Below are 25,937 nucleotides of genomic sequence, written 5' to 3'. Positions count from 1 at the left end.
AGGCCCGGGACAGCAGAATCTATACTACCCCTCACAGGCAGTTACCTCTGTACTTGGTCATGTACTATCATTTTTTGCTTGCCAACTAGATAAAAGCCTTTGAAGTGCCAGAACAAACCTGCAGAACAGGCAAACTAACAGCTAACACACACTTGAATCACAGGCCTGTAATTCTCAGAACGTACTGAGCTGTTCTTACCACTATCAGAGGAATCTTCTTTCTTAGACCGCATCTTTCTCTTTCGGCCACGTTTGCCCTTCTTTGTCTCTCCTCCATTCTCTCCTTCCCCACCATCTAGGCCAGAGCAGTTATCAGCATGTCTGGCCATTGTGTTCTACCCAGTGAAAGAGAAAAAAAACACAACAAAAAATACAACATACATTGAATTCAAGATCAGATATCCTGGCTCTGTATTTTCAAACACATTTCTGGTAACTTATGGTGGTTTTTTTTTTAAGGAAGACTATTTAGGGGAAATGGGTAAATTTCATTAACTTTCATGAATAAAGTTGCATTTTCACATTGCTCATGATGTCAACGCTAATATGTGATAGTACTAATTCTGAATTATACCAGGTCTCCCCCCCGCCTCTTTTCCTCTCAGAAAGAAGTGCTCTATTTAAAAGATCAGTATTGTGCCCTGTACCTCACCCACCTTTCCTTTTGGGTAAACATGTTCCCCTCCCCTTGGCTAAAAGCCTCATTCCACCCCAAAACCCCACAATTCAAAACAGTATATTCCCTTACCCTGCGAGTGAATGTTTTGCCACACTTGGAACAGACAAAGGCAGCAGGGACAAAGTTGGGATCGTGATATCGTTTGAAGTGCATATCAAGGAGCTGTTTCTGACGGAAGGTTTTATCGCAATGGCTACAGGCATAAGGCTTTTCTCCAGTATGGGTCCGTTTATGCATGACCATGTGCCGCTCCTGACAGGGACAAGCAAGACATAAAGGGAACTTGAGAACTCAGACATATGGATATAGAAGAGAGAATTTTCAGCTAAAAAGGAGGCCAAAACTTTATCCTTAATATCAAGGAAAGGATGATTCTGCAGGAATGTGAGGAATGAGGAACATCTTAACTGATGGCATATTCAGTCCTAGCTACTTCCATCCTATATGGACCCTTATCCCTTTGTCAACAGATACATCAAGCTTGTGACTTAGAAGGTACTTCTCTACAGGGGAGCACTACACCAAGAAGCAAAGGCCACTGAACTTTCCTTCACACTCTTCAAAAGATTTAGAGAGCTAATTTGACCTTGACAGCTGGTCAAACTTAACAGCTAAGATTTCCACCTCATATTTTTAGTTCCTGTTCTAATGCTCATAAGGGGCACCAGTCCCACCAGCTTACCTGTCTGCATGCATAATCGCACTGGTCGCACTTGAAGCGCTTCTCATTCTTATGAGACTTTTGATGCTGTATGAGGGCATACCGCTCATGAAACACAGCGTCACAATAGCGACACTTCTTGCCCTGTTCAATGTAGGAATGCTGCTTTCGCAAATGGACACCTAGGAGCAAAAGAATCAGAAGCTTTTATCATCATGACTTTCCAAGCATGAAAGACTAGCCTACAGTCCCCTTAGCAATCTTCCCTCCACATACTCTTGAGCTCAAGCCAAAAACCTGAAATAGTTAATTCAGGATTCAACTAAAAAACCTAAAAGACTCATAATTAAAAGCAACCAGAACAATTTCTAGACAGAAAAGTCTTGCAGAAAAACTCCATTAAGTTTTTCCATGGGATTCTAGATTTGATTATTAGTCACAATCTGTGCTGATACAGTATGATTGCATTTGATAACATACGATGGTCAAACCAAAGCGTCTTATGGACTGTTATGTTTAAGACTACTCCGAATTGCCTGGATACAGCCAAAAGCCAGTTTCCCCCCCACTGGAGGAAACAGGATTTTCTGCAGGATTAGAAGTCAAAGTGACAGGGCTAGAAGGCAACACGGATACCAGCAGATAATCCCTGACAGAAGTTCTAGTCAATTCTTTAAAATCCTCCAACTAAGAGCATACCACAGCTGCATGAAGTAGCTTAGGGTAGACTAAAGCACTATTAGAATAAAAATTCTTCATAGCTAACATCAGTTTTCCTCTGTTGTAGATCAGCTCGTTTGCTCCTGATATCAACTGACTGCCATCCTCTCAAACCACCTCTCGCTGTAGCACTACACTTGTCTTTATTGGAAGGAAGCCTGCCTTCCCATTACTTGGGTGATGCTCATACACAGAAAGTTCTGCCAAATCGTGGCTTCTTCCTTCTCCTCAGCTACTCTGGGCATGATACTATTTTTCACCTTCTTGTTGAACATAAATGAGAGCTTGCCTGCTGGAATCACACTGGGTACTGCTCACTAGATCAAGACTCTCCTGCTGCAAGAACTGAGGGCTTTTATGACAACTCAGTCTCTCCTACCTTGTCTGTGGCACACAGCTCCACATCTTGGAAAATTAAACTATTTGGTCTCAAACCCTTTAGCTTGATGAAAGTATCCCCGCATGCAACTTAATGTCCTCCAACGTGAAGGAGGTCAAGCCAAGCAATCTTTTAGTTTTTCAGATGCCAATCCATATGCAGTTGTAATCTCAATCCAAGTTCAATAAATGCCTTGCATCTATGGGCCTGAAAACAGTAACTTGCCTTGTATGCTTGGAAAACATGCTACATTTTCAAATAATGAAAATAAACTGAAAATTCTTATACTCTGCAGCAGTGATTGTAACCTAAAAGTGTGTATTACCAGCCACATATCTAAACCTGTGCTTCATGTTCTACAGTTATCAGAAGTATTAGGTTGGGGGGAAAAAAAAAAAAAGACAGCTCTTGGGTTGGTTATGTGAACTCTAATTCTGGGAAGTGTTTTGTAGAATCTTCACCAAATGGCCACTTTTGAGATACATACCCAAGTCACTCTTTCTCGCTATAACAGTATCACAGTGAGGACAGTGAAATTTGGCCACGTTCTCCGTGTGCTTCTGCAAAATGTGCATCTTCATGGTACCACTCTGAGTGAAGCGAGCATGGCAGATGTAACATTCATATGGCTTCTCTCCTTCAGTAGCAGGAGGAAAAAAATAGCACAAGTACTTTTATTAAAAAGAAATCTCACCAAGAAGCCCCAAACAAAACAACCTCCCAGAAACTTGCAACAGACAGCTAGTTCATAGAAACAGTAACTCTAGAAAGAGCTCAATGGTGTCTTTTTCTCTAGAAGTTTTAGCTCCAGTATGCATCTTTCCAAAGAGACTCGAGTTCAATCTCTAAGCAAGTGAGTTAAATTATCCTTACTTTGAGAAATGCAGGGAAGACCTACACACAGGCTGCCAGAAGACAGCAAGTGGCATCAGGTTTTTTGGGGGTGGGGGTTCTGAATGCTCATGTATACACGCAAGGGCATTTTTTTCCCCCTTCAATTTTAGCAATATGATTAATTTGGCACTCCAGTAACATTCTGTGCTAAAACCATCCCTATTTCTATTGGAAGAAAAAAATGTAGGATATTTACAAACTAACATGTATGAGATGCTTTTGCAACTCCACTCAAGCATGAAATTGTAAATGCCTATAAAGTTCAACTGGAAGTGGAACACTGATAAGAGAAGGTTCTTCTCTTCATACTAGAAGAAGTGCCTGTATATTATCACCTCACAGTCAAACTGGAAATCAGAATTCTCCAAGCTCATTTCTCAGTGCAGTAATTACTATCAGGTTATGAATTTACTAGTGCTTACAAATCATTGTGCATTCTCTTCAACTACGGACTTTATAAAGGTTTTACACACTGTACACAGCCTCAGCACTCTGACACTAAAACATTAAAAAAAAAAAAAAATCACACTAAAAGAACATGGCATCAATACCAGAGTGGGTCCTCATGTGCCTCTTCAGTTTGTAGGTATCCCTGCTGGCATAGCTGCACAAGCTGCACTGGAACGGACGCTCTCCAGTGTGAGAACGAATGTGGCGTTTCAATTTGCTAACCTGGAAATCAAGAGCAAGACTGAAGTTAGCATAGATGAGCAGGTCAGATTGCCAAAAGTACAAGAAATCAGTCAAGAGTTTAAGGCAGTCTATTTTTATTTTTATCTTGCCACTAAAACAAGCATGTTCCAATGCCATTCTTGCACTGCACATAGGCACTTGCTCCTGCCCACTCCACCTCCCAACCTCATTCTCAGTCTTGCTTGATGCTTCTTCCCACTTTCAGTGCAGCCTGGTTTAGCCTTGTGCTCGCCTTACTGTTATCAACCATCTCAGCATCTGAAGACACGCTAAAATTTGAAAGCGTCCTGGAGAGACACAAGAAAATGTTCTGGGAAAGCACGCACCCAAGAAACATTGCAGGGGGTTACTGTCCCCTGTACAGTGTATCCACAGGGTGCTTTCTTGGGTCCTCTCCAGTTACTTTGAGAGGGATAAGATAAATCAATTTCTTGCTAAGAGGAACAAAAATCTAATCCTGCAATCAACAGGGTGACTTAACTCCCTTCCTCTCCTGCTTTTATCTAGAAGGCACAAATCCAGCTTAAAGGTCAGCATGAACACAAGTGTTAAGGCATTTTCTACTCCAGCCTGACCACACTGCTTAATCACCAACCTATGTCTACAAAACACAGCACGAGCTCATGTAAGGACCAACTTGGTTATTCTTTCCTAATTCATACTGTGAAAACCACTGCCACACAATTTATTCAGCACTCAAACCACAGGGCCTGGAATTACAGCACTGCAGCCACAGTGTGGGTAGGAAAAAAAAAGGCCAAAGTCCCTACTCAACCTCTCCCCACTATAGCCTTCTTCCACTGCAGACATCCCATTTTTTTTAAATTACGTTGCTCATCATCTTGTTCAAATTTCTTATCACAATATAAAAGTTGTCCTGTAGCATAAGTAGCAATACTGCATAGGGGAGAGCATTCAAGGAAGCTTAATTTGCTTGAGCAAATTAGACAATCACCCAACATTAGCAAAGCTACTTTTCACCAATATTGAGGCAAAGGCTCATTAATTTTGGCTACAGTCACCTTAATGGCATAAACAGATAATGTGCAGAATGCACATTTCTAAAATAGGAGGGCACCTCCAGTCTGCAAGTACATCCTACTGCAGCAGGAGATGGCTGCCTCCTTCAACATGGAGCACGCTACAATTCCTGCAATCATCTTAAAGGCCAAATAATTTAAGGAACAATGACAACAACTATTGTCTCCAAAGAGGAAATGGATATCACCTAGGATTTCTGTGCATAAATGCTCTCATATTGTTTTCTCATTAACTGAGGAAACCCCACCATTTGCTTCTGAGAGCAGACCTGATTTGTAACTTTTTTGCTCAGAGCCTTTTAAACAAATGGCCAAAGAGGAAATGCCTAAGAATAGAGTTTATAACAGATGGTGAACAAGCTTTGAAGCATACAAGGAAGTATTCAGTGCTGTAACAATTAACTAACATACCTCCACACTAGCATAATCACACATTGAACATTTGAATGGTTTCTCATGGGTATGTTTGTAGCGGCGATGCCGAACCAACTCTCCACTAGTCACAAAGGCCATGTCGCAGTCTGGGCACTTGTGAGGGCGAGTACCTAATCGTTTGCAGCAAAACAGGAAGATGATGACATTCAGGTTTAGTGGCAAAAGAAAATATGGGACAGCTTTTTTTTTTTTTTTTTTTTTTTTTTTTAAGTGAATTAACAACATTGCTTTCATGTTCTGATAGATTAGAGCAACAAATAGTACACAGGAGTCACAACTTTTTTATACATAACTAATGGACTGAAGATCTTAGAGAATTAATATCCTTTCAATGAGGAAACAAACTCCCTTATTTTTGTATCACTTGGTCATTTACAAATTTCAAACCATTCCATTAGATATACTGTAGGTAGGCAAAGAACATGAGGAATATGACCCCTTTTTTTTTTTGGCAGAAAGGTCACAAAAAGCTTAATTACAGTTAAATTACCTGTAGTTCTATACCAGAAACTTATGTAAGGAGAAACAGAAGTGTGCTACAGTTCCTAGCCATAAGTTTTATTGGTCCAGTTCATAATCTATTCCTTGGGGTTTGATTTTTTTGTTGTTATTGTTGGTTTGTTTTGTGGGGGTGTGTGATGGTTTTTTGTTGTTGTTGTTTGTGGTTTGTTTTTTTTTTTAAACTATTTTCAACTCCCTTGTGTTTCACTCTAGCCTCATTCTCATCTTACTTTTCTGCAAGCAGAAGCAGCAACAAAGCTTGGAACACAACTACTAATGCCCAAGACAAATGGAACATTTTGTATAACTTCAGGTAATTTCAGATCAAGCCCAGGATCAGTGTTATACTTATGTAGAGGATGAACTTTGCACCTGACCTGGCCAGGCAGAAAACCGTGTTCAAATGAGAAATGAACAGCAGCACCGCATAGTTTCTTCCTTTTTAGCTTGTTCTGTACATGGAAATACACAGATTCAAGACAGAAAATTGGGGTGGATCTATCTATTCTAAAGACAGAGCAGATCCTACAAAAACAACGTACGCAAAAGCAAGAGTACCTGTGTGAGTGTTAAGGTGGTTCCTCAGCAATGTGACTGTCCGAAAAGCCCTGCCACAGAGATGGCACTTATGTGGTCTTTCATCAGTGTGGCTTTTCATGTGGCGGTCCAAGTTCGAACGACGTGGACAAGTGTAACTGCACAGTTCACACTGGAATGTCTTCTTTACACCTAGCCATGAAGGAAATCATCTTTACTCTTGACAGTACTGTGGTCTACTGCATAACATAAGAGATCAGCAGGGAAAAGGAAAGATTCGTGGAGGTGTAACTACTACAAGGAACCATCATGTACCATTTAATCCAACTGCATATCCTTAGGAACAGTCATTGCCTACAGCTGGCTTGGCTTCAGTTTTCATTAGAATGCCAGCACTAAATGTTCCTTCTCCACTCTAAAAAGGGTTCCTCAATTTACAGTTCTAAGAAAAGTCAAACATACCTATTGCTGTATTTTGCACCATCTACCTTACCCAGCAATTGGTTAGGGAAAACCCACAGAACTAATTATACCGTTGGTTCCTTGTATAAACCACGTGTACACAAACTCTTACATATGTATTACAGCAAAGAGAAGACTCTTTTCAATTACAGTTGTATGGGGGTACTAATGCCACATCATTACACTCGAGGAAAATGAGCTCCTTTATAGACTAGGTGGAGGAGATGGGAGATTTTCCCAAAAAACAATAGAGCTGAGCACTCTTACGTAAAGTGTAAGTGACATTGGGCATGTCTGCTTTACTCCCACTTGCATCTACTCAGTCACTTCATATCAATCATATTGCAAGGTCCCACCATAACAAACACATTTTCAAAATCCACTTGCAGATGGGGAGCTTACCTTTCTTTTTAATTTTTGTTGGTTTAGGTGGCTTCATATTGCCCACCACCTTTTCTGCATTGACCTCAGACAACAAACCTTCCTGCTGCTCCTCTTCAAAGTCATATACAGAGACATCCACATCTTTGCCTTCCTCGGTGTAGCGAAGCTTACTCTTTTTGTTTTTCTTTGTTTTTTTGGCTGGTGGCTGATAATCTGGATCTTTTTGCCAATTGGGATCTTCCTGTGGCTGAAGTTCACCTTGTTCCAGTGTCTCCACCTCACCATTTGCACCCACTTTCACTACTTGGAAGCCTTCTGGTAAAGGGAGGGTGTGACAGATCATGGGCTCTCCCTCTTGCAGGCCTCCTTTGGAAACCTCGTTTTCATAAGCTCCCTGAAGTTCTTCCACAGACGTGGTGGCAACAGGTACAGTCACTGGTACAGGTACTTGGACCAGCTGAAGCTCCCCAAGGTTTATAGGCTGCTCTTCCATATTAACAACCTGAAGTGTTATGATCTGCGTGTCATCCACCGTGGCCTCCGTTTCTTGAGGTACTGCACCTTCCATTACTTCAGTCTTCATTTGAAGAAGAGTTGGATCCAGCTGTTCCATCATGACCATCTGCACACCACTGTTGACATCCTGCACTACTTCACCTCCATCTGCTTGGTTTGGTGGTATATGACAAGCATCGTCCTCCTGCCCACCTTCACGGCGTCTTTGATAGGTTTTTCTCTCTTTCCCCTTAATAAAAGTTTCTGATTCCTCCACAATAGCTTCAACTGCCTCACCTTCCATTTCACCTTCCTGCTGTAAAAACAAGAGAATGAATGATGCACACCATTCAATATATTTTAACAATTAGCACAAACCCCACAGACGGACAAGTGGCCTAACTGAAAACAACCAGCTCAACAGCAGCAACATATTGCAATCATATTCAGAAAACAGGATTCAAGAACTGTGGGTCTCCACTAGCCTATTGCCACTGTAAGCCAAGGCAACCACAGAACGCTGCCTGAAGTGAGACAACTGTACTGGTTTCTTGGAAAGGAAGGAAAGCAAGGAGGAGAGATTAAGTGATATGCATGTTCCCGTTTCTCAAAGACCGCAAATCCCACAGGCAAGATGTACAGCACTATTATTCCTTATTGAGCTTGTTTAATCACTTCACACAGCTTAGCAATATCAGAGGCAGTCTTTGGCTATAAATTTTAAAGGCACAAAAATAACATACTGTTAAAAGTAAAGAGCCAACCTTAAAAAAAGTATTACATTTGAGAACTGCAGAACTTTTCCAGAAAGAAAAAGCACTAAGAATTGAGCACAAGAACTTAAGTCTCACTTGTTTCATGTCCAACAGCTGCTATTTCCTGTCTGCTTAAATTTCTCTGAACAACAAAAATAAAAAGGACATAACCGAGTTAGTCAAGCATATTTCTTGTAAGCAGCCTAGAGTTCAATTCCTGCTCCCACTTCTGGGCACCACCTGGCCCCCAAGCAGAGCAGCAGATGATGCACGGTGCCCTCTTCAGGCTGAACAAGCCGCAGCAGGCAGACAAGGCTCAGGTAAAATTTTACTTCAATTTAAATGATGTGCACTTCAGAGCTGGGGGACTCTAATGCTTTCTCATTGGATTAAATCTATCCACATAGTCATAAACAAACAACAATACTGAAGCTCAGCATTTTGGTGGGCCTTAACTGTAACTCTGAAAATAGCTGCATACAAGCATAACATGAAAGCAGATTCTACAACCGTGTCAAATACATTCCCTGCATCAGGATACAATTTATTATACTCCTCACTTAAGTGTTAAAAAAGTACCAAGGTCAATTTTGCTGCTGAAACAAGTAACAAAAATGCCAGTTTCCTTACAAAGCTTGTGATAACGTTTCGATTCCAATTCAAGATTTGACTGGACTTCCACGTTTTCCTATTACATTGACTGGCCTCTCAGACCAGCTAACAGAATCTATTTAACCTGTCTTGTGAACTCAACACTTAAAATTTCACACCATACTACTTTCAAATATCTATGCTTAATCTTGCATACTCATTTTTGAAATACACAGGTTTATATACATAAACATGAAACAGCTGTCAGTCTTCATTAGCTTTAAGAATTACAAGACATGTAATTATTATTTTTACAGAGTCCTTGCTTTTACTCTACTGCCTTTTCTAGTACCCTCCACTTCTGTTGTGAGAACAATATAGTTCATAGTGTTCTTCAGCCTGCTTAGACTAGGGACACCTATTAATGTGCAGTCTTGATATTCATTACGTTGTGGGCACCAGCAGTCTCCAGGGGGCACCAGATACCCAGAAATACTGACATATGGCTTCAAGTGCACTCCCTGCAGGGATCCGGCCTCTCCTTTCCTTTACCACGCATCAGCTTTTCAAGTCAGAGCAAATCCATATGGACAAACAGCTGAAGTACACAAGATGATGTAAGTACTTAACACTAGCCAGCAGGCGATCAGAACGGAGTGCTGGTCTTTGGCCTACAGCAACTGTGAAACAATCGGAGCAAACTGTTTTTCAATTATCTCAAGTATTTGCAGAGAGAGAGCAGGGGAAGCCTCTTCAGGTGACCAAAAGCCTCTGAACAAGAAAAGGAAGGACAGAGCTAAACAAAATCTAAGAATGTGGTAAATGGCTGGGGGGGTAATAACAAAAGATTTAAATAACAAAATAACAAAAAGATGGAGGGAAAAAATGGCAAAAGCCCATCTGCAGAGCTAATGCAAATCTACTTTGGTGCCTTGTAGAACACAGCAGAGGTCAGCAACCTTGATGCAAACACACACAGCTCTGAGTGGTTCAGGTGGGGCTCTCACAAGGACCTTCACATTAACTGCCAATATCAAAGTTGGTAACAAGACTGCTAAGTCACCTGAAAGCAAGCCAACAGGCCAAGATTTGCCAGTGTCCTCTAGGGTCCTGCAGAAGCAGATCCTCCAGTGAAGTGGTAAGAAAGCTTCATCTCCCAGACTTACATACCAGAAAAATCCTGCATCCACCAAGGAACAGGCCACTCATACATGAAGACTTTGACATATGGCTCATATAGTCAGGAAGGTTTGCCAGCCTAGGAATGGAGGCTTACACCGAGACCAAATAAACACCCGCAGGCAAGACTTCGTTCAAAGCATGCTCACAATGAGGAGTGTACACACATGTGAAATAAGTGGAAAGACTTACAACCATTCAGTAAAGAAACCAAGACCCTATTTCTTCCAGCTCCCTCTCCTATTTTAGAGACGCTTATCTCTTACCCTAGTTACCTGTTACTACTCGCAACATCCTCCTGCGAGAGCCAGACCCCAAAGCAGCAGGCCTGGCGAAGCACGGCTGTCCTCCAGCGGCGAGCGACACGCACTGCAGCGACACAGCCGGGATGGTCTCCTGCCACCTCCTCTTTCACTGCCCTCTAGTTAATTCTGACTCGGACCTCCTGTACTCCAAAATTCAGCACACAGATGAGCATTTACTCCTGCCTATTCCATGCTATGCACTACAGTCTGTTCCACTCAGTAAAAGTAAATTAATCTGAAAATGACTGTTTTTAAACCAGGCCCTTGCCAGCAGGGGAAACGTTACAGTATTTTAAAGGAAACTACAAACCACTCCAGGTTATATTAACAATGTACCATAAAAATACAGAAATATACAGAAGGAGTCTCAATTGATGTCTTGGCCAGCTCAGAAATCTTGCCAAGCTGCCAAGATTTCTTCCCAAGAAAGCGTGGATTTCCAAATCAAAATACTTCTACAACTGGGGATGGCTTCTAAACTTAAGAGAGGAAAGGGAGTAGGCAAAATGTGTGGACTCTTTCCTATTAAATAAGCTTTCTGGAAAGACTCTCCATCTCTGCTGTGGTGAGCTTCGCACTACCTGTCCATGTCACTTCTCAAAAGTATTTGCTAGCTTTTTTCCTTCCTCTATTTTTTTTTTTAAACTTAATCCTCCTTTTCCACAAAGTGGGTTTTAGAGGAAAGTTTTATATTTATTGAAGGAGTCACCAGAAGATGCAATCAACTCACTGGATGTGATCCTGCAGCTTGCTGAGGAAATGGAAGTTTTCAGTTTCCACTAATTTTAATAGAAGCGGTTCTTCCTCAACTTTTTACAGATTTACACTCCTAGAAATTACCCAGCCAAGTTCTGAGAAAAAGTTTCCAATATTTCAGAGAACACATCGTTTGCTACAACTAAGACCATTATAGAGGAACACTAGGAATAAAAACTGCTGAACATATTTTGTCTTACCATTCTCCCAACATTTTATTTCTGGCTTTTATCTTCAGCTCTCTTCCTACCAGTTACTGTACCTTATACCAATAGCTTAGTTCCACAATGACTGAATCTAAAAAGGAAAACAAAGGAGCAGGTTAACAGAAGATGATTTGGTAAATCAAGACTGAAAAAAGCAAGATAAGAGCTTCCAGAATAAGGAGATTGACCAAGGAAAGAGCAAAGAACATCTGAAATCAACACCACAATTCCCACGTAATAGCTCAAGCTAGCCTTTACACACATACTCACTCAACAGGCTCTACCAACTCAAATGAGACACCCTGTGTCACTAAACAGCTCAATGCACTGTCACAATCCAATTAGCCAGGTAAAAAGTTGTGACATTCTGAACAACAGACCTAAGCTTGCTCAAATAATTGATGGGCAGCTCATCTAAAAAACTGAAACAAGCAGAAATAAGATGGGGTATGCATTTGATACAACTAACACCTTATTCCAATGAAAGGAATCAAAAGTTTGCTTGAGAGAAAGTAATTTAATGCCAACAGCCCTACTAACGGGAGAAAGTCTCAGCCCAACTACAATACAACATTTCTGCCGTCCTGGGTCCCTTCCAAAAGCCTCACACTTAACCAGCAAAGCATTCAGCTCGAAGGTATAAACTCTTAACGTTCAGAAACATGACTTAAGAAAACCTCCAGTACAGCAAGGCTGATAAAACTCACCACATCAACACAAAAAGACTGAGAGTCATAGCATTCAATTAATGCAGTCCTACAACAGCATTAATCTTAACTGTACAAGCATTAGAGACAACTTGCTGTAGATGTCAATCAGACAATACAAACCCAGAGACAGATGTTTATATATTAGGATGGCTACTGCCATCACATGTTTTTCTAGCTGGGTTATTTATAATAAAGCTACCATCACAAAGAGGCATTTGCCTGCCTCTCAGCCAATGTTAAAAAAACAAACCCTGAACTGCATCAAGCTTCATGGACCAAATAACAGCAAAATATTTAATTTTGCCAAACAAGGCACAGTCTCATTAAAGACTGTGGGACAGTCAAAGCAATTGAAAAGTAGATTTAGTGCTGTAATATATAGTTCACTGGAGGAAAACAATAAAAAAAATCAATAGAAACAATGAAGTCAAATGCTAGCTGTCAATAAATTTCTGGCCTTCATAAAATAATGAAACTATCAGCAGCTACATTACTGCAAGCAAAAAAACCCACCCTGCAACACATTCAAACTTTGAACTCAAGTCAATCCACATATACATCCCACTCAAATTGTCATGGCTTTGACACTTATGGATTAGCAACTTATTAAAATTGATACGGGAGTGGAAATAAAGCATTATGTTAAAACATGGGAGACTTATGTTTCTCCCACATACCCTGTGAACCTTTGAAAGCTGAAGAGAGGAATAAGCAAAAACTTCACCTAAGAGTCTACAGTCATGCAGTATTTCTGCCAATAAAGCAAGAGAAAGATTTAAAAAAATCCAACAGGGTTTATGGACAAACAGACATTTTTTCTTTTTCTTCCTGCTTGCAGTCAATATGTATGTCTATGTAAGTATTTAAGGACATTAGTAGATACAAAGTAACTGCAGGAGTACTTGGCCATTCTCCTTCCCCATTGTGAAATAGCCATATTTTTCTTCTGAAAAGCCTCCCAGCTAAACATAGTCAAAGATAAGGCAGTTTAACAGGTGGGAGGCCTTTGCTTTTCCTCCAGCAGGGCTTCCCTGATTAGAGATTAATATGGCATGAATAACTTTTTCTAAGATAAACAGACATATATAAAACACAAAGCATCAAGTATAGCCTTTTCTAGCGCTGCTCTTATTCACTGTTCACTACAATTGCTCCCAGTCTCCTGGGCATATCAGTACCACCCCTAGATGGGCAACAAATCCAGAATATGAGATTATATATGAGAATAGGTGTATGTGCAATCTCTTCTCAAAGCTCCCCTCTCTGGGTTTAAAAACACACCAATTCTTGTTCTCCACACAGTGTGGCACTAGAATCAAAAATTCCTGACACAGCTGGGAAAGTGGTAGGAAGATGCCTGAAGAGCTCTGCATAGGGCCACACACCCCTGAGAAAAGTTTGCTAGCTTGGTCTCAGCACTTCACAAACACTGCTATAAAGCTTTTGAACTCAAGGTGGTTCTAAGGAGGAGTTCAGCCATGGTACTACACTCAAGAGGCTCAGCTGGATCCAAACAGGCTGGCTGCGCATAAAGCCTAAGACCCATAGGTTATTGAGAACTCAGATTATACACAGAGACTGAAATTTCATAGTAGACTCTTGTCCATTTCTGCTGCTAATTGCCCACAGAAATATCAAAGATTAATAGAGGTGGAGTTACTTAAGCATCCAATTGTAAATAAAAGTTGTACAAAAGCTTAAGAATCCTGTGTTGAATTCTTTAGGAACAGGAGAAAGAGGGAACCAACTTTATCCTCTTTTTTCTTTTAAAGATAAGCCTAAGAATGTAAAACTACTTGACAAAGCTCACAAAACTTCAAGGAACAGGTAGCATCCTGTGAATAACTTGGGAGAGGATATTTTCACAGTTCTATCACACACAAAACATGAAAGATTTACTACCAACAGCAGAAACTAGAAAGCTAGGATCAGTTTCTTTTATTAAGTAATTTTCTCATGCTGGAAACTTAAAGCTTTCATTTGCCTACTGCATTAAATTCCATGCCACTGGTTATGATTACTATGCCCATCTCTAGCTGTTTTTTAATTTCCTCCTTGCCACTTACAACACTGGCACTGAAAAAAAAAATCAAATGCACTACTTCAAACATCTATTACAGCTTTAAATGAAAAAAAAAAAAAAAAAGCAGTCTCATTAATTCACTATTAAGCAATTACTTTGAGAAATATTATAGCATCTTGGAAAGAGTAAGGAAAAGGAAAGCCAAGAAACCTAGACCAGAAGAGCAACAGAACTTCATCATGGGTTAATAAACTCCTCATTTTTAAAAAGTGACTCCTCATGTCACTTTTTATTATACAAGCTTTTTCTATGTACAAAAATGGGCCTGTCAATGTGAAGAGGCCCCAAGAAATATGTAAAAAAAGCTACATGAATGACAGCTGCAATTGCAAACATACAGTTGTAGAAGGATGGTTTCCTTAAGTACTGACCTTGCAAAGGGATTGGATGCAGACAGACAGTTTTGAGAGCATCTGGAGTCCTGCTGACGGTCACCTAACTAAGGTGTCTGTGCTGGAAGGCTGGCCTCCCTAAATAAGGCAGGGAGAAGAGTACATTCTTCCAGAGAGTGATCCAAAGCTTTCAAGTGGATCCCTACACTAAATTGCCATCTAGAGGAACCCACCTTTCTCCCCATTAACAAGATAGGAGACCAGATTCTTAACTTGCATAATGGTTTCATAATCCCTGTAAGACAGGAAAACACGGCACTGCTTCCAAAAGAGCTGCTCTCACCTTTTCCCTTCCTTCGCATTGACAGAAAAATTCACTCACCACAATAAACTCAATCAAGAACTAAGTCCATCTGAAAACTAATGCAGGGAAAAACAGTTAATTATGTTAGAACATGTTCAGTCCTGATCCAATTCCCCACACAAATACTTGGGCAGACAGAGGTAAGGGAGCAGGTTAAGAGTGCCAGGGCCACCTTAAGCAGCAGTGCCAGCTTAAAGCTCTAAGCAAATCACAGCACCAAGAACCTTGTATCCCAGAAGCCAGGTGGCTACACTGAGCTGTGTCACTCCAATTTGTGCCATCCTGCCATCCACCAAGTGCACACTTCAGTGAAATTGCTTCCTCTCAAGCTTCCTGCAACCCTCTGGGCCACAGCCAGTTTGTGGGCACCTTCCTGTTTAAAGTCAATAGCATTTAACTGTGATCAAATCCCAAACACTACTATTTTATTCAATTAGTTGTTAATTGTGAACCAAAGTTACCTTTTACTCACACTTATGCAAAGGTAGCACACTTTGGGCCAGATGTTATCAAAAGTAATCTTTACCTTTTACCCTTATGAACTCCCAAGAGCACAGCCAAGCCATCTCCCTGGCTGCAGGACATTCATTACACAGCCAGCTTGGTGTAGAATTAGAATCAAAATGCATCCTGTGACATTTCTACAACTACCTCCAGCCTTTTTTTCTCCCCTTCTTTTCCCCTCCTTCTGTAACCTACAAAAGTAATCTTCCTAGTTGCTGCTCCTGCCTAGGGATCTTAGCAGAGCTCTTTCAAACATTCATCATGTCTCATGAAATAATTCAAAGCGATGAGAACCTTCAGTCAGCACTGACCCTTATTTTTCAGTCAGCAAGTAGCACACGCCTGTGGCTTTCTGCAATTACTCAGGATAAAGTTAACCTGTTACTTTGGATCAAGAACTCAGGGGAAGACGTGTGCCTGACATGAACACAGAGTATATACACAGGGTCCCCCAGCAAGACAGAAGGAAATTCGATTCCACATCTTTCCTCAGCTGTTTGCAGAACAAGCTCCATCTTAATCCTTGCACCTGACAGTGGCAAAAGGCCCCAGTATCACGGCTCTTCCAGAATACTGCTAATTCTGCTGTAATAAGCTGTAGCCTACAATGGAGAGGAAAGCATAATACAGTAATGTCAACTGCTTGAAAGAAGAAAAATTGTGAAGAAGAAGAATAAATCACTGCAGTTACTGACAACAAATCCCCCACACACTCAAGTCACTTGGGCTATAACTAACTTTTAACTTGACATGGTAAGCCTTAATGAAGAAAGCAGTCTGATAGAAGCATTTCAGCTTTATTTCTGGAAGTACAACTTTTTCCTTGTTTTTCCTTTAGATTTGGAAAATTAAAATTCTATTGAAAAGGTCGTAGGGACAATTTTAGTAAATATTCTTGTTCTTAAACCTTGTTCCATTCTTCCTTAACTTCTCCTTCCTATCTAACATTCTTTTAAATTTTACTTTTAAATTTTCTCTATTTCTTCCAATAACTGCTAGTGCAGTCTCACTAGATGACACTAGTTCTTTAGTCACACACAGAATTCTCTAGTGAATGGAGGGAAATGTGAATTAAACATTTCCATATCAATCTTTTTTTGGAAATGTTTTCCTTTTAATATATTCAGAAAGGTATTTTATTTTGCTAACCTGACAGTTCACATCAGAAGGACAATCATGCCATTTTATCAGGTGTAAAATACAGAAAGATTTATACTTTAAAAGTAGCAGTCAGAGGAATTCATTTTCAGCTGATGCTGGATCATAAAACTAATCAGTCCCTCCCTTTTACAGTTCTTCATAATATAAAAGTGATGAAGGAGCTCACAAAAGACCACTGGAATACTTGAAGGTAATAATTTGGGAACAACGGAAAACTATTTCAGGTTAAAATAGCCTGTAAAATCCACTGCCACAAAAAGTAAAGCCTAATATTGTAGGTAGATACTGGAAAAGGTTAATAGTTTTATCAACAAGTATTTGTGGCCATTTTCCCTCTCACGCATTAATTTAGGCTTCCATTTACAGAATCACAGAATCACAGAATCGTATAGGTTGGAAAAGACCTTTAAGATCATCGAGTCCAACCGTAAACCTAACACTGCCAAGACCACCACTACACCATGTCCCTAAGCACCTCATCCAAACGTCCTTTCAATACCTCCAGGGATGGAGACTCAACCACTTCCCTGGGCAGCCTGTTCCAATGCTTGATAACCCTTTCAGTGAAGAAAAATTTCCTAATATCCAGTCTAAACCTCCCCTGGCGCAACTTGAGACCATTTCCTCTTGTCCTATCACTTGTTACCTGGGAGAAGAGACCGGCCCCCACCTCTCTACAACCTCCTTTCAGGTAGTTGTAGAGAGCAATAAGGTCTCCCCTCAGCCTCCTTTTCTCCAGGCTAAACAATCCCAGCTCCCTCAGCCACTCCTCATAAGACTTCTGCTCCAGACCCTTCATCAGCTTCGTTGCCCTTCTCTGGACACGCTCTAGCACCTCAATGTCCCTCTTGTAGTGGAGGGCCCAAAACTGAACACAGTATTCGAGGTGCGGCCTCACCAGTGCCGAGTACAGGGGCACGATCACATCCCTAGTCCTGCTGGCCATGCTATTTCTGATACAAGCCAGGATGCCATTGGCTTTCTTGGCTGCCTGGGCACACTGCTGGCTCATATTCAGGCGGCTGTCAACCAACACCCCCAGGTCCTTCTCTGCCAGGCAGCTTTCCAGCCACTCTTCCTCAAGCCTGTAGCGTTGCATGGGGTTGCTGTGGCCCAAGCGCAGGAAACTGCAGGAAACATTTAGTGCAGGAAACATTTAGGCTACTAGCAAACTGCTAACAGCAAAAAAAGGTGTTTCTTCAAAATCTGTCAGACCAGAGCAGGATTCTTTGGCCATCTGATGTAGTGTTGCATGATATCAAAATGGCAACACCAAACACTACCACACCTGAAAAGAGACCAGGGCAACAAGTTTCATGGCATTCTGGAGACTTCATAATAAGCTACAAGTATTTGGATTTTGTTTTCCTCTAAGGCTTCATCTAGATAAACAAGTATCCAAGAACAAACTCTTGGGGAACAGCTACTACTTTTATCTTTGCACGAGTACTCATTAAGTAGTGATACTCTGCCTGGACAAGGGAATTCAGACTTCAAATCAGAGGAGCAGGAAGTGCTCATCCCTGGGATGGTAACATGGGTCCTACCCCATGAACAACAGCTGCCCATGCAGTAACTATTAGTCACCTCACAAATTGCACCCTGCTGCAAGGGAAAGGAAAACTCAAGTCAGTGCTAGTTAGGCTAATGTCAGGCTGTCAAATGTAGAGGTGTAGTTTACTGTTGTTGCAGCAGGGACAGGAAACTCCAGGATAGTTTTGAAAACACTTATGGCAGAAGGGTGATGGACAAGAAAAACTCCTGGAGCCTAAATTAAGTCATCCTTGCTTCTGAATCACAGATCACAGAAAAGTTCATCTGAATTAATCAATGTTGGAACAGATGTAAACAGAATTAAACCCAGGCGAACCCTAGACAGTGGTTCTCATGCCGAAGTTTGAAGCAGTTTAATCCATTTTATACACACACCTAATTCATTTGTGTGTCATAGGCTTATACATCAAGCCCCAGAAGTGCCTTTACAGTCTATGTTCAAAGCAGATGAAGCAAAAAAAGAAGATTCCCACAAAGGCACTTGACCTTGGAGGAAAAAACCCTTTCCACCAGGAGTAAGGCCTCATTTTCAAACACACTAACTCCATCAGAGAAGCCATCCCTGCCTTTAAAGTGCCCACTCGTTCCCACCCACATCACCCCAACTATTCCTTGTGTTAGTGCAAGCATTTCTAAGACTGCAGCTAACTGGTCAGGAAACTAATCCAGGCCAGAACTCATCCAGGCCAGAACTCACCCAGCCAAAAAGATACTTATTTCCATCCAGACCAGGTCTCTGGTGTGCCCAAACACTCAGGCCAGCCAAAAGAGAAGCACGGCAAGAGGGTTTCTTCCAGCACAGCGTAAGCTTTAAGTGTTCAGGAAACTACTGCCTCGGCATGGAACGCATAGCACAGTTTAAAAACCCTTAATTTACATTTATGTTCTTGACGCCTCTGCACTTCTGCCTGGACTGATTTGTTCTCTTCATGCTGGCTATTCTTCATGCAGCTCTTGATGTCAGAACACACTCTGGAACAGAACAGATGAGTCGTACTAGTGAAACTACATAAAAGAGAAAAGGAAGAGAAGGGGGGGTGGGGGAAAAAAGCACTGTTTGAATGTTTAATGCTTAACAGAAAATGTGTAGTCCCACACCTCTAAGAAGAATAGCACTGCTAACTGCTTGAGGACCCCTTCACTTATCAAAAAAGCATTAAACAAAACCAAAAGAGTATTTTAATTGGCTTTAATACTTTTTACCAGGAAGAATGAACTCATTTTACAAACTCCTCTCTCTACCTCTTCTCAAACTCTTTAGCATTTACAGTTCTTACAGCCTAAAACTCTGTATGCCTCACATCAAATTAAGAATGCGACATGACACTTTAGAGCTGGTTATGCCTACTTCAGATGTCCTTTTCCTCCTGTGCTATGGAATACCAAATCACAACACAAAAGCAGTTTTTATTGTTAAAGAGGTGTAAATTAGAGCAAGCATAACCTGTTACATACTGTCAATGCAGCAAGTAACACTATCCATAAAGTAACAAAATCAGCTCTAACAGACTTCTAACCTTGTTACTGTGAGGAAGAACAGCCTCAGCTGATTGAAGAGTTGTGAAGCTAGCTTCATTACCTAATCAATTACAGCTTAAAATATTCGCATTTACAGAACTAAAATATTTACAAGACAGCACATTATTTCTCATCTGTAATCCTTTTCAGTCCTCAGTGTGCATACATGCTAAAAACCCTGGGAACAGTAAGCAACTCCACAGGACTAATTCTCAAGCGAGGCACATATTCTCGCTGCAGTCAGTGATGTGGGCCAAGCAGTGTTCAATTTCACACTAGTTCTACGCCCTTTGAATTTAAGTACCTTTCCCCCTGGTTCTTCTGTCATTTATTTAGTACAAGGCACTCAATCTGGGTTCTAGCTGCATTTTTTCCTTGGCAAGTCTATTTTTAATTGTTTATCAGCTTCAAAGAGCACTACTGATAAGAAGTTCATTGGAGCTGTGGATGCTCAGTGATAGTAAGCTTTTAAAAAAGCATTTGTAATTGATCTCTTTTTATTTAATGCTTATTCTGTAAAAATCACATATGCTATATACATTCACTGACCAGAAAAGGGGATGCTCAGAGGATACGTGGTGTGCGCTTCACTGCTAAGGGCACATTAAGACTGCTGACGCAAGCTGCATCCTTGCCAGGTTCTGTGTTGATGAGAGCTTGCGAACAGCGGTAGGCATATAGAATAGTTACTGTTAGTACCTGAGTTTTTATTCCCAACTTGTGACCCTGGAGAAGACTGCTATTTCCTAAAACGTAAAAACTTGTAAATTAACACAGAAAAGCCTTAAGAGTGAAAGACTTCTCCATTCAGAAGACATTTGATGCAAAGCGAACACATCTGCATGGAACTGTATCATCTCAGAAGATTCGTCACTGGATGAAAAACACCAGGACTCTTCAATAGAGCACATTTAACTGAATGGAAGCGTCCTCTTATCTACTGCTATTCTTTTATCCTAACTTTGGTTTTCCTGAAATTTTGAATTGAGAAATAGTTTTCTTCCAATTTTCAAAACCTAATCTTCTGCTTGGTAAATAACTTAACAGTGGAGAGATCTGTTTTGAATAAAGATTGTACCCAAACTCTTAGCAGGGGAAAAGAGAAACAAAACAATAATAATTGTAGTTCTTTTCCACACTACAGACAACACAAATTCAGAATAGTTTACAGGGATGTCTGCAGATTACAACTGATGGTGGGTTAATGCAAAGCACAATCATCACCCTCCTCTCTTCCAAGGTATTGACTCTGCTTAAGGAAACAGCTTACTGGAGTTTTTTAAAGAGATGTTTTGAAGTAAGCAGCTCAGACACTGCTCAAGGAACATCAGCCTACTAATGTAAAACCCAAGGAGCAAAGTTTCCCAGCACTGCAAACATACATACTTCAAAAATGCAAGGCATACTTGTTCTGGTTCACTCCATGGTAATGTCCCAGAGGGAAGAAAAGCCACTCAATCCTTTACTGGAAAGACAGCCTACTACTGTAACAGTAACCAGCATATTTTCTGCCATAAAATACTTTGCATAAATTTACATTCCCATCAGATCTTTGACATACAGGCAAGGTTTGATAAACTTGAAGGAAAACAGGGATAAGCTGGAAATTTAAGTGCTCCACATGCCTATTTTTGAGCTTAGTACACTGACATACACTGGAAAGAGCTCATTACAGGGCTGTCAAAACAATGAGGTGGCTAGAGTACAAGACCTACAAGAGTAGACCGACACAGTTAGCTGTGAGAAGGCTAAGGGGAGATTTTGCTGCTACCTTCAAATACTTAACAGAAGAGCAGAGAGAAGACGAAACCACACTCTCAGAGGTACACAGCGAAAGGACAAGATGCAACAGGCAAGCTGCAATGAGAGTGGTCAAACATTGGAGCAGGTTGCTCAGAGATGTTGTGGAAACTCTAATCTTTCAGCTATTGAAAATATTTGTGAAATACAACCTTAAACAACCCCATTTAACTTCAAAGCTGGCCCTGCACTGACCCAGGGGTTGAACCAGGGTACCACAAGAAGTCCCTCCCAACCCAAATTATTTTACCGTTCCCTAGCACTATATAAAATGAAGGATCTACTTAAACTTCAAACACAAAAATAGTGAGTTTTTTTTTCATCTATGCAGTCATAACTATAATGCTCTTAGGACAGAGAGATTTATTGGTCTCAGCATTCGCTTCCACACAAGTTCGAGTTCTAGAACTTGAACAAGTTCTAGACATGAAACACTTTTGCAAGATCTCAAACACTGACCAGTTCTTTAGCTAATGTACAGAAGTACAGTCATTCTTGGCAATCTACTAGTGATCTGCACTTTCACAGCGGTGAATACACAAAGCCACCTAATATTTAGGGAGCAGCATTAGAAGAGCACAGGCTTAGTGTATCATTGTTTAGGAGACACAAAACCACATGTGATATGAAGTCAAAGAAGGGATGTACAAAGATCAACATCAGACAAGGCTCCTATATGAACTTCAGGTAGAAAAGGTGGAAGCAAGGACCTCATTTTTATTTATTTTAATTTGCAGGAGAAAACCCAGGACCACAATGAGGAAACCCAAACTAATAAAAAAGAAAAATCTGTCTGTGAAGAAACAAGGACTACTGTGTGCTCTTTTCTCCAGAATCTTAACAAGAGTTATATCTTGAGTGCCAGAAGGTGGCTGAAAAGGCTCCCTGGCTGCCAGAATGGGACACCCTGTTTGAAAAGGCAGCTCTGGGACAAGAACAAACGGTAAAACATCATACCACCAACAACTGCACTGGATCAAGTACTGCTAAACAGGGAGAGCCAGACCGATAACAAAGCAGGACAAACATTCAATGCTATCTCCCTTCTTTGAATCTGGTGGAGCTGGAGAAAACACCCCTAAGGATTTGTTTGCACAAGCCACTCAAAGCAGATGTCTCCAAAAACATTACAAATGTCTTGTCAGGCAAGTTAGACATCTGAATATTTGATAGTCTGCTCCATCATACCATCATGGAAGCTGCCAAATTCTTCTTCATGTAGGTCAAAATGCTGGTAGAACAGGGAGAGGATGCAGCTGCTTCAACAGGACAAAACTATTTCCACACACACTACAGGAGCCAAGTATAAACTACTCTGGTCTCATATAATGCTCTAGTAGCTCAGAGTAGGTAGGAGTCAACAGTGGTCATTCCTGAGCAGGAAGGAGAAGAGTGCATTAATACGGAAGGTAGGCAAGGATCAAATAATCAATGAGTACCTTTTGAGTATTCAGTATTGCCACAGGAAGCGATAAATCTCTCTTCAAAGATCAGAAATGGCAGTAAGTTATATACTCAGCAGGAATGCTGGATAACACTAACTTCTTCCATCCTCCAAAAAGAAAAGAAAAGAAAAAAGGTTTTAATAATCTGATAATCTTTGACTGAAACTACTAGCCTTCAAAAATTTGATTTTTCCAACCTGTAATCTGAAAACTCCTGAAGCGCCTCTAAAGGGTTCTCTTGCAGTACATACTGGGAAAGCAAGATTAAAGTTTATATTGCACCTCCACTGCAAACAGTTTAGCACGTAGAAGAAAGCTACTGTTTTAAAATGTTGTATTGTTACACTTATGTCAAGTACGTACAACCCAAAATAGGGGGGCATTTTTAATTCAGTAGCATTTCCTGCTTTCATTTTAAATCTCTGGACATTAGAGGTGGTTTCAAGGAAACAGGTTTGCAAACTGCATACAAAGAGACAGTGAAACTACATGAGAAGGTGAAGTAATTGGCCAAAAATCACTACTGGTTCCACAGCAGTGAAATGCTCTTCCAGAAGCCAGTCCAGAGCAACGATGTCTCTTTCATCATTAAACAACTGGAGCATTCAAATTCCCTTGACAGTGATTTTAAACATACAGCAAAGTTTACTGCTCTATTTCAAGAAAGTAAAGAAAGTTTACAAATATCCAAATGCTAACATTAGTACTTGTGGTCTCAACTATCTTTTCAGAAAGCCTCTACTTACCCCAAAATATTTTGAAGCATGGTTCCACAAAGGCTTAAATCAAACTCAGAGCTGCAGTTCTTCCACATCCACTCTCATCTAGTTGCCCCCCACCTTTTTTGGGGGAAGAGAATGGATGGATGCACACAGGAAGTAAATTCAACTGACCAACTCATTGCCTGGCAATGCAATTGTGAGCACACAAGTGGAAGGAGATGGGGTCAAAACAGTCCCAATGCAAGCCAACTTAATTTTCCAGGGAAGCCATGACTTTTAATTCCCTAAATGTGCTGGTGTTATTCCCAACATAGCAAGAGCTGTAGATTTACTTGCATAGCTTTTATCAATAGGTTGGGGGGGGGGGGGGGGGAGGGGGAAAAAAAAAAAAAAAAGCCTTTCTCCAACACTAACATAAAAAAAATGCCCTGCAAGGACAGATCAGTGTCCATTTAGTCCAGCAGTCTGTCTCCAAAAACTCAAGCAGGAAACGCTGTGTAGGGAGAGCAATCAGTCACGTCTGTGGTTTACCACCCTCATCCCAACACCCAGCCATAGGATTAGGGATCTTAGCCTTTGGACTTGCTGATCCCTTTCTGAATCTACAAGTATCTCCACAGTCTCTTACCAAAATAGATTTTCCATCAATTGTGGTGTCTTTTCCCCATTTCTTACCCCTACAAGGTACAGGCTCACCACAAAACCCATTGCATCTACCTAAAAAGCTGGCCTTGTGTGAGTGCTAGGAACCACATGACAGAATAGCAATCAGGGTGGACACAGACTGAATTTCTGCAAAGAACACAAGTGGCAGCAGCAGAGATACCCTATTTGCCTTCTTACAAACAGCCAGGAGAAACCAGAATTGCCAAAGTCAAGCATGAGGTGCTTCTGTTGAAATTACTATCCAGAGGAGCACATGGATTATATGCAAGTTAGCTCTGCAGCTGAGACAGTTCTCAAGCTTACATTTCCCCCTTCCCACCTTTAACATACATAATACATGAAAAGTACTTTTAGCTTTCAGCAATCTCCACCTAGAGATGCTTAGTCCACCATCAGGCTACTCACTGTAACATTCTGGAGAGCTCAGAAAGTGTCAAACACTTGTGTCAAGTCTCCACACATGATGCATTATCATAGCTCAGAATTATTAAGTGTTGTTTACTCCTTCTTCTACAGCTTTACTCTCCCTAGTTTCATTCCTGATTAATTCAGTATCACTCAGCATCCACTTTAAAACGAGGACCACTGCATTATGAAGTAACTTCAGACAATACATATAATGCAATATATAAAACATGATTCAATAAACAATTTTATATAACACATAAAATGAGTAACAATTTTACTGAACTATATTTTCTGAAGTGGATTCAATAAAAATCACCTTGCTTCACCCTCACTTAGCATTTCCCATGCTATGAACTGGGAAGAAAGAACCCCTTTAGTGATACAGGCTTGGGACTGACTGGACAGCAATGCTGCTGACAAGGTCCTAGGGCTACTTGGTAGACAGCAAGCTGAACACAAGCCAGCAGTGTGCCCTGGCAGCAAAAAGAGTAACATCTATCCTACCAACAGCTCACTAATACTATAGCCACAGACGAGGATTTTTTACAGTCACAAGTTTGGATTAAATACATATAGGACACTATTTTAACACACCTCCAATATATATCAGTACCTGCTTACTTCCTCCTGTCCAGAAGATTTTACTGTCTTGATCATGTTCTATATTTCTAAGGAAATGTCCTAAACCTATCTCTGTTCAAAAAGAGGGAAGCTGGTGAAAGAGAAGAGGAGCTGCTCCCTATCTTTTTTCTTTAGCATGATCACCTCTCATTCGATCACCGAGTCTGATCTCTTATGAATTACAGTTCTCTAAATGTATACAAAACAAAAGTTCAGTACCTTGCAGCTAGCTGAAGCAATTTTCAGAATTTTTTCCACAATCTTGATTCAAAGATGTTAAGAAATTAAGAAATACATGACTGCTCTTCATATCATAATCCAATGGTTAATAACCTTCACTGTGAAAAAGTTAGTCTTTTAATTTGAACTTATCTGGC

The 25,937-nt window shown here is 40.7% G+C and overlaps 1 protein-coding gene and 1 long non-coding RNA gene across 19 annotated transcripts in view; both read right to left on the bottom strand.

Annotated features, from left to right (window-relative positions):
* The window catches only part of CTCF (CCCTC-binding factor), a 38,052-nt gene that overhangs the window by 6,000 nt on the left and 6,115 nt on the right, over positions 1-25,937 (bottom strand). For 2 of the 18 annotated variants that reach the window (XM_075510357.1, XM_075510358.1), the window contains exons 4-15: positions 23,890-23,982; positions 23,341-23,393; positions 23,138-23,250; positions 19,258-19,352; positions 7,404-8,196; positions 6,561-6,731; positions 5,478-5,611; positions 3,885-4,005; positions 2,927-3,076; positions 1,362-1,522; positions 749-931; positions 200-335 (exon numbers count right to left, since the gene is read on the bottom strand). In XM_075510357.1, coding sequence (XP_075366472.1) covers positions 200-335; positions 749-931; positions 1,362-1,522; positions 2,927-3,076; positions 3,885-4,005; positions 5,478-5,611; positions 6,561-6,731; positions 7,404-8,196; positions 19,258-19,311 — 1,903 coding nt within the window. In that variant the 5' untranslated portion in view covers positions 19,312-19,352; positions 23,138-23,250; positions 23,341-23,393; positions 23,890-23,982. Of the gene's footprint in view, positions 1-199; positions 336-748; positions 932-1,361; positions 1,523-2,926; positions 3,077-3,884; positions 4,006-5,477; positions 5,612-6,560; positions 6,732-7,403; positions 8,197-9,851; positions 9,874-11,666; positions 11,764-19,077; positions 19,230-19,257; positions 19,386-23,137; positions 23,251-23,340; positions 23,394-23,889; positions 23,983-25,937 lie in introns of those variants that run through there. The other 16 variants (XM_075510365.1, XM_075510359.1, XM_075510364.1 and 13 more) reach the window with 16 other exon arrangements.
* LOC142413818 (uncharacterized) lies at positions 14,839-17,183 on the bottom strand. Its single transcript, XR_012776908.1, has 3 exons — positions 15,183-17,183; positions 15,031-15,092; positions 14,839-14,935 (listed from the first exon to the last, which is right to left on the bottom strand). It is a non-coding gene; the product is annotated as an uncharacterized LOC142413818 (long non-coding RNA).

This window comes from Mycteria americana, chromosome 8, assembly GCF_035582795.1.
Source record: "Mycteria americana isolate JAX WOST 10 ecotype Jacksonville Zoo and Gardens chromosome 8, USCA_MyAme_1.0, whole genome shotgun sequence".
NCBI classification, from domain to species: domain Eukaryota; kingdom Metazoa; phylum Chordata; class Aves; order Ciconiiformes; family Ciconiidae; genus Mycteria; species Mycteria americana.
The sequence above is the reverse complement of the archived record's forward strand: the minus strand, read 5'-3'. Positions and strand labels throughout refer to the sequence as shown.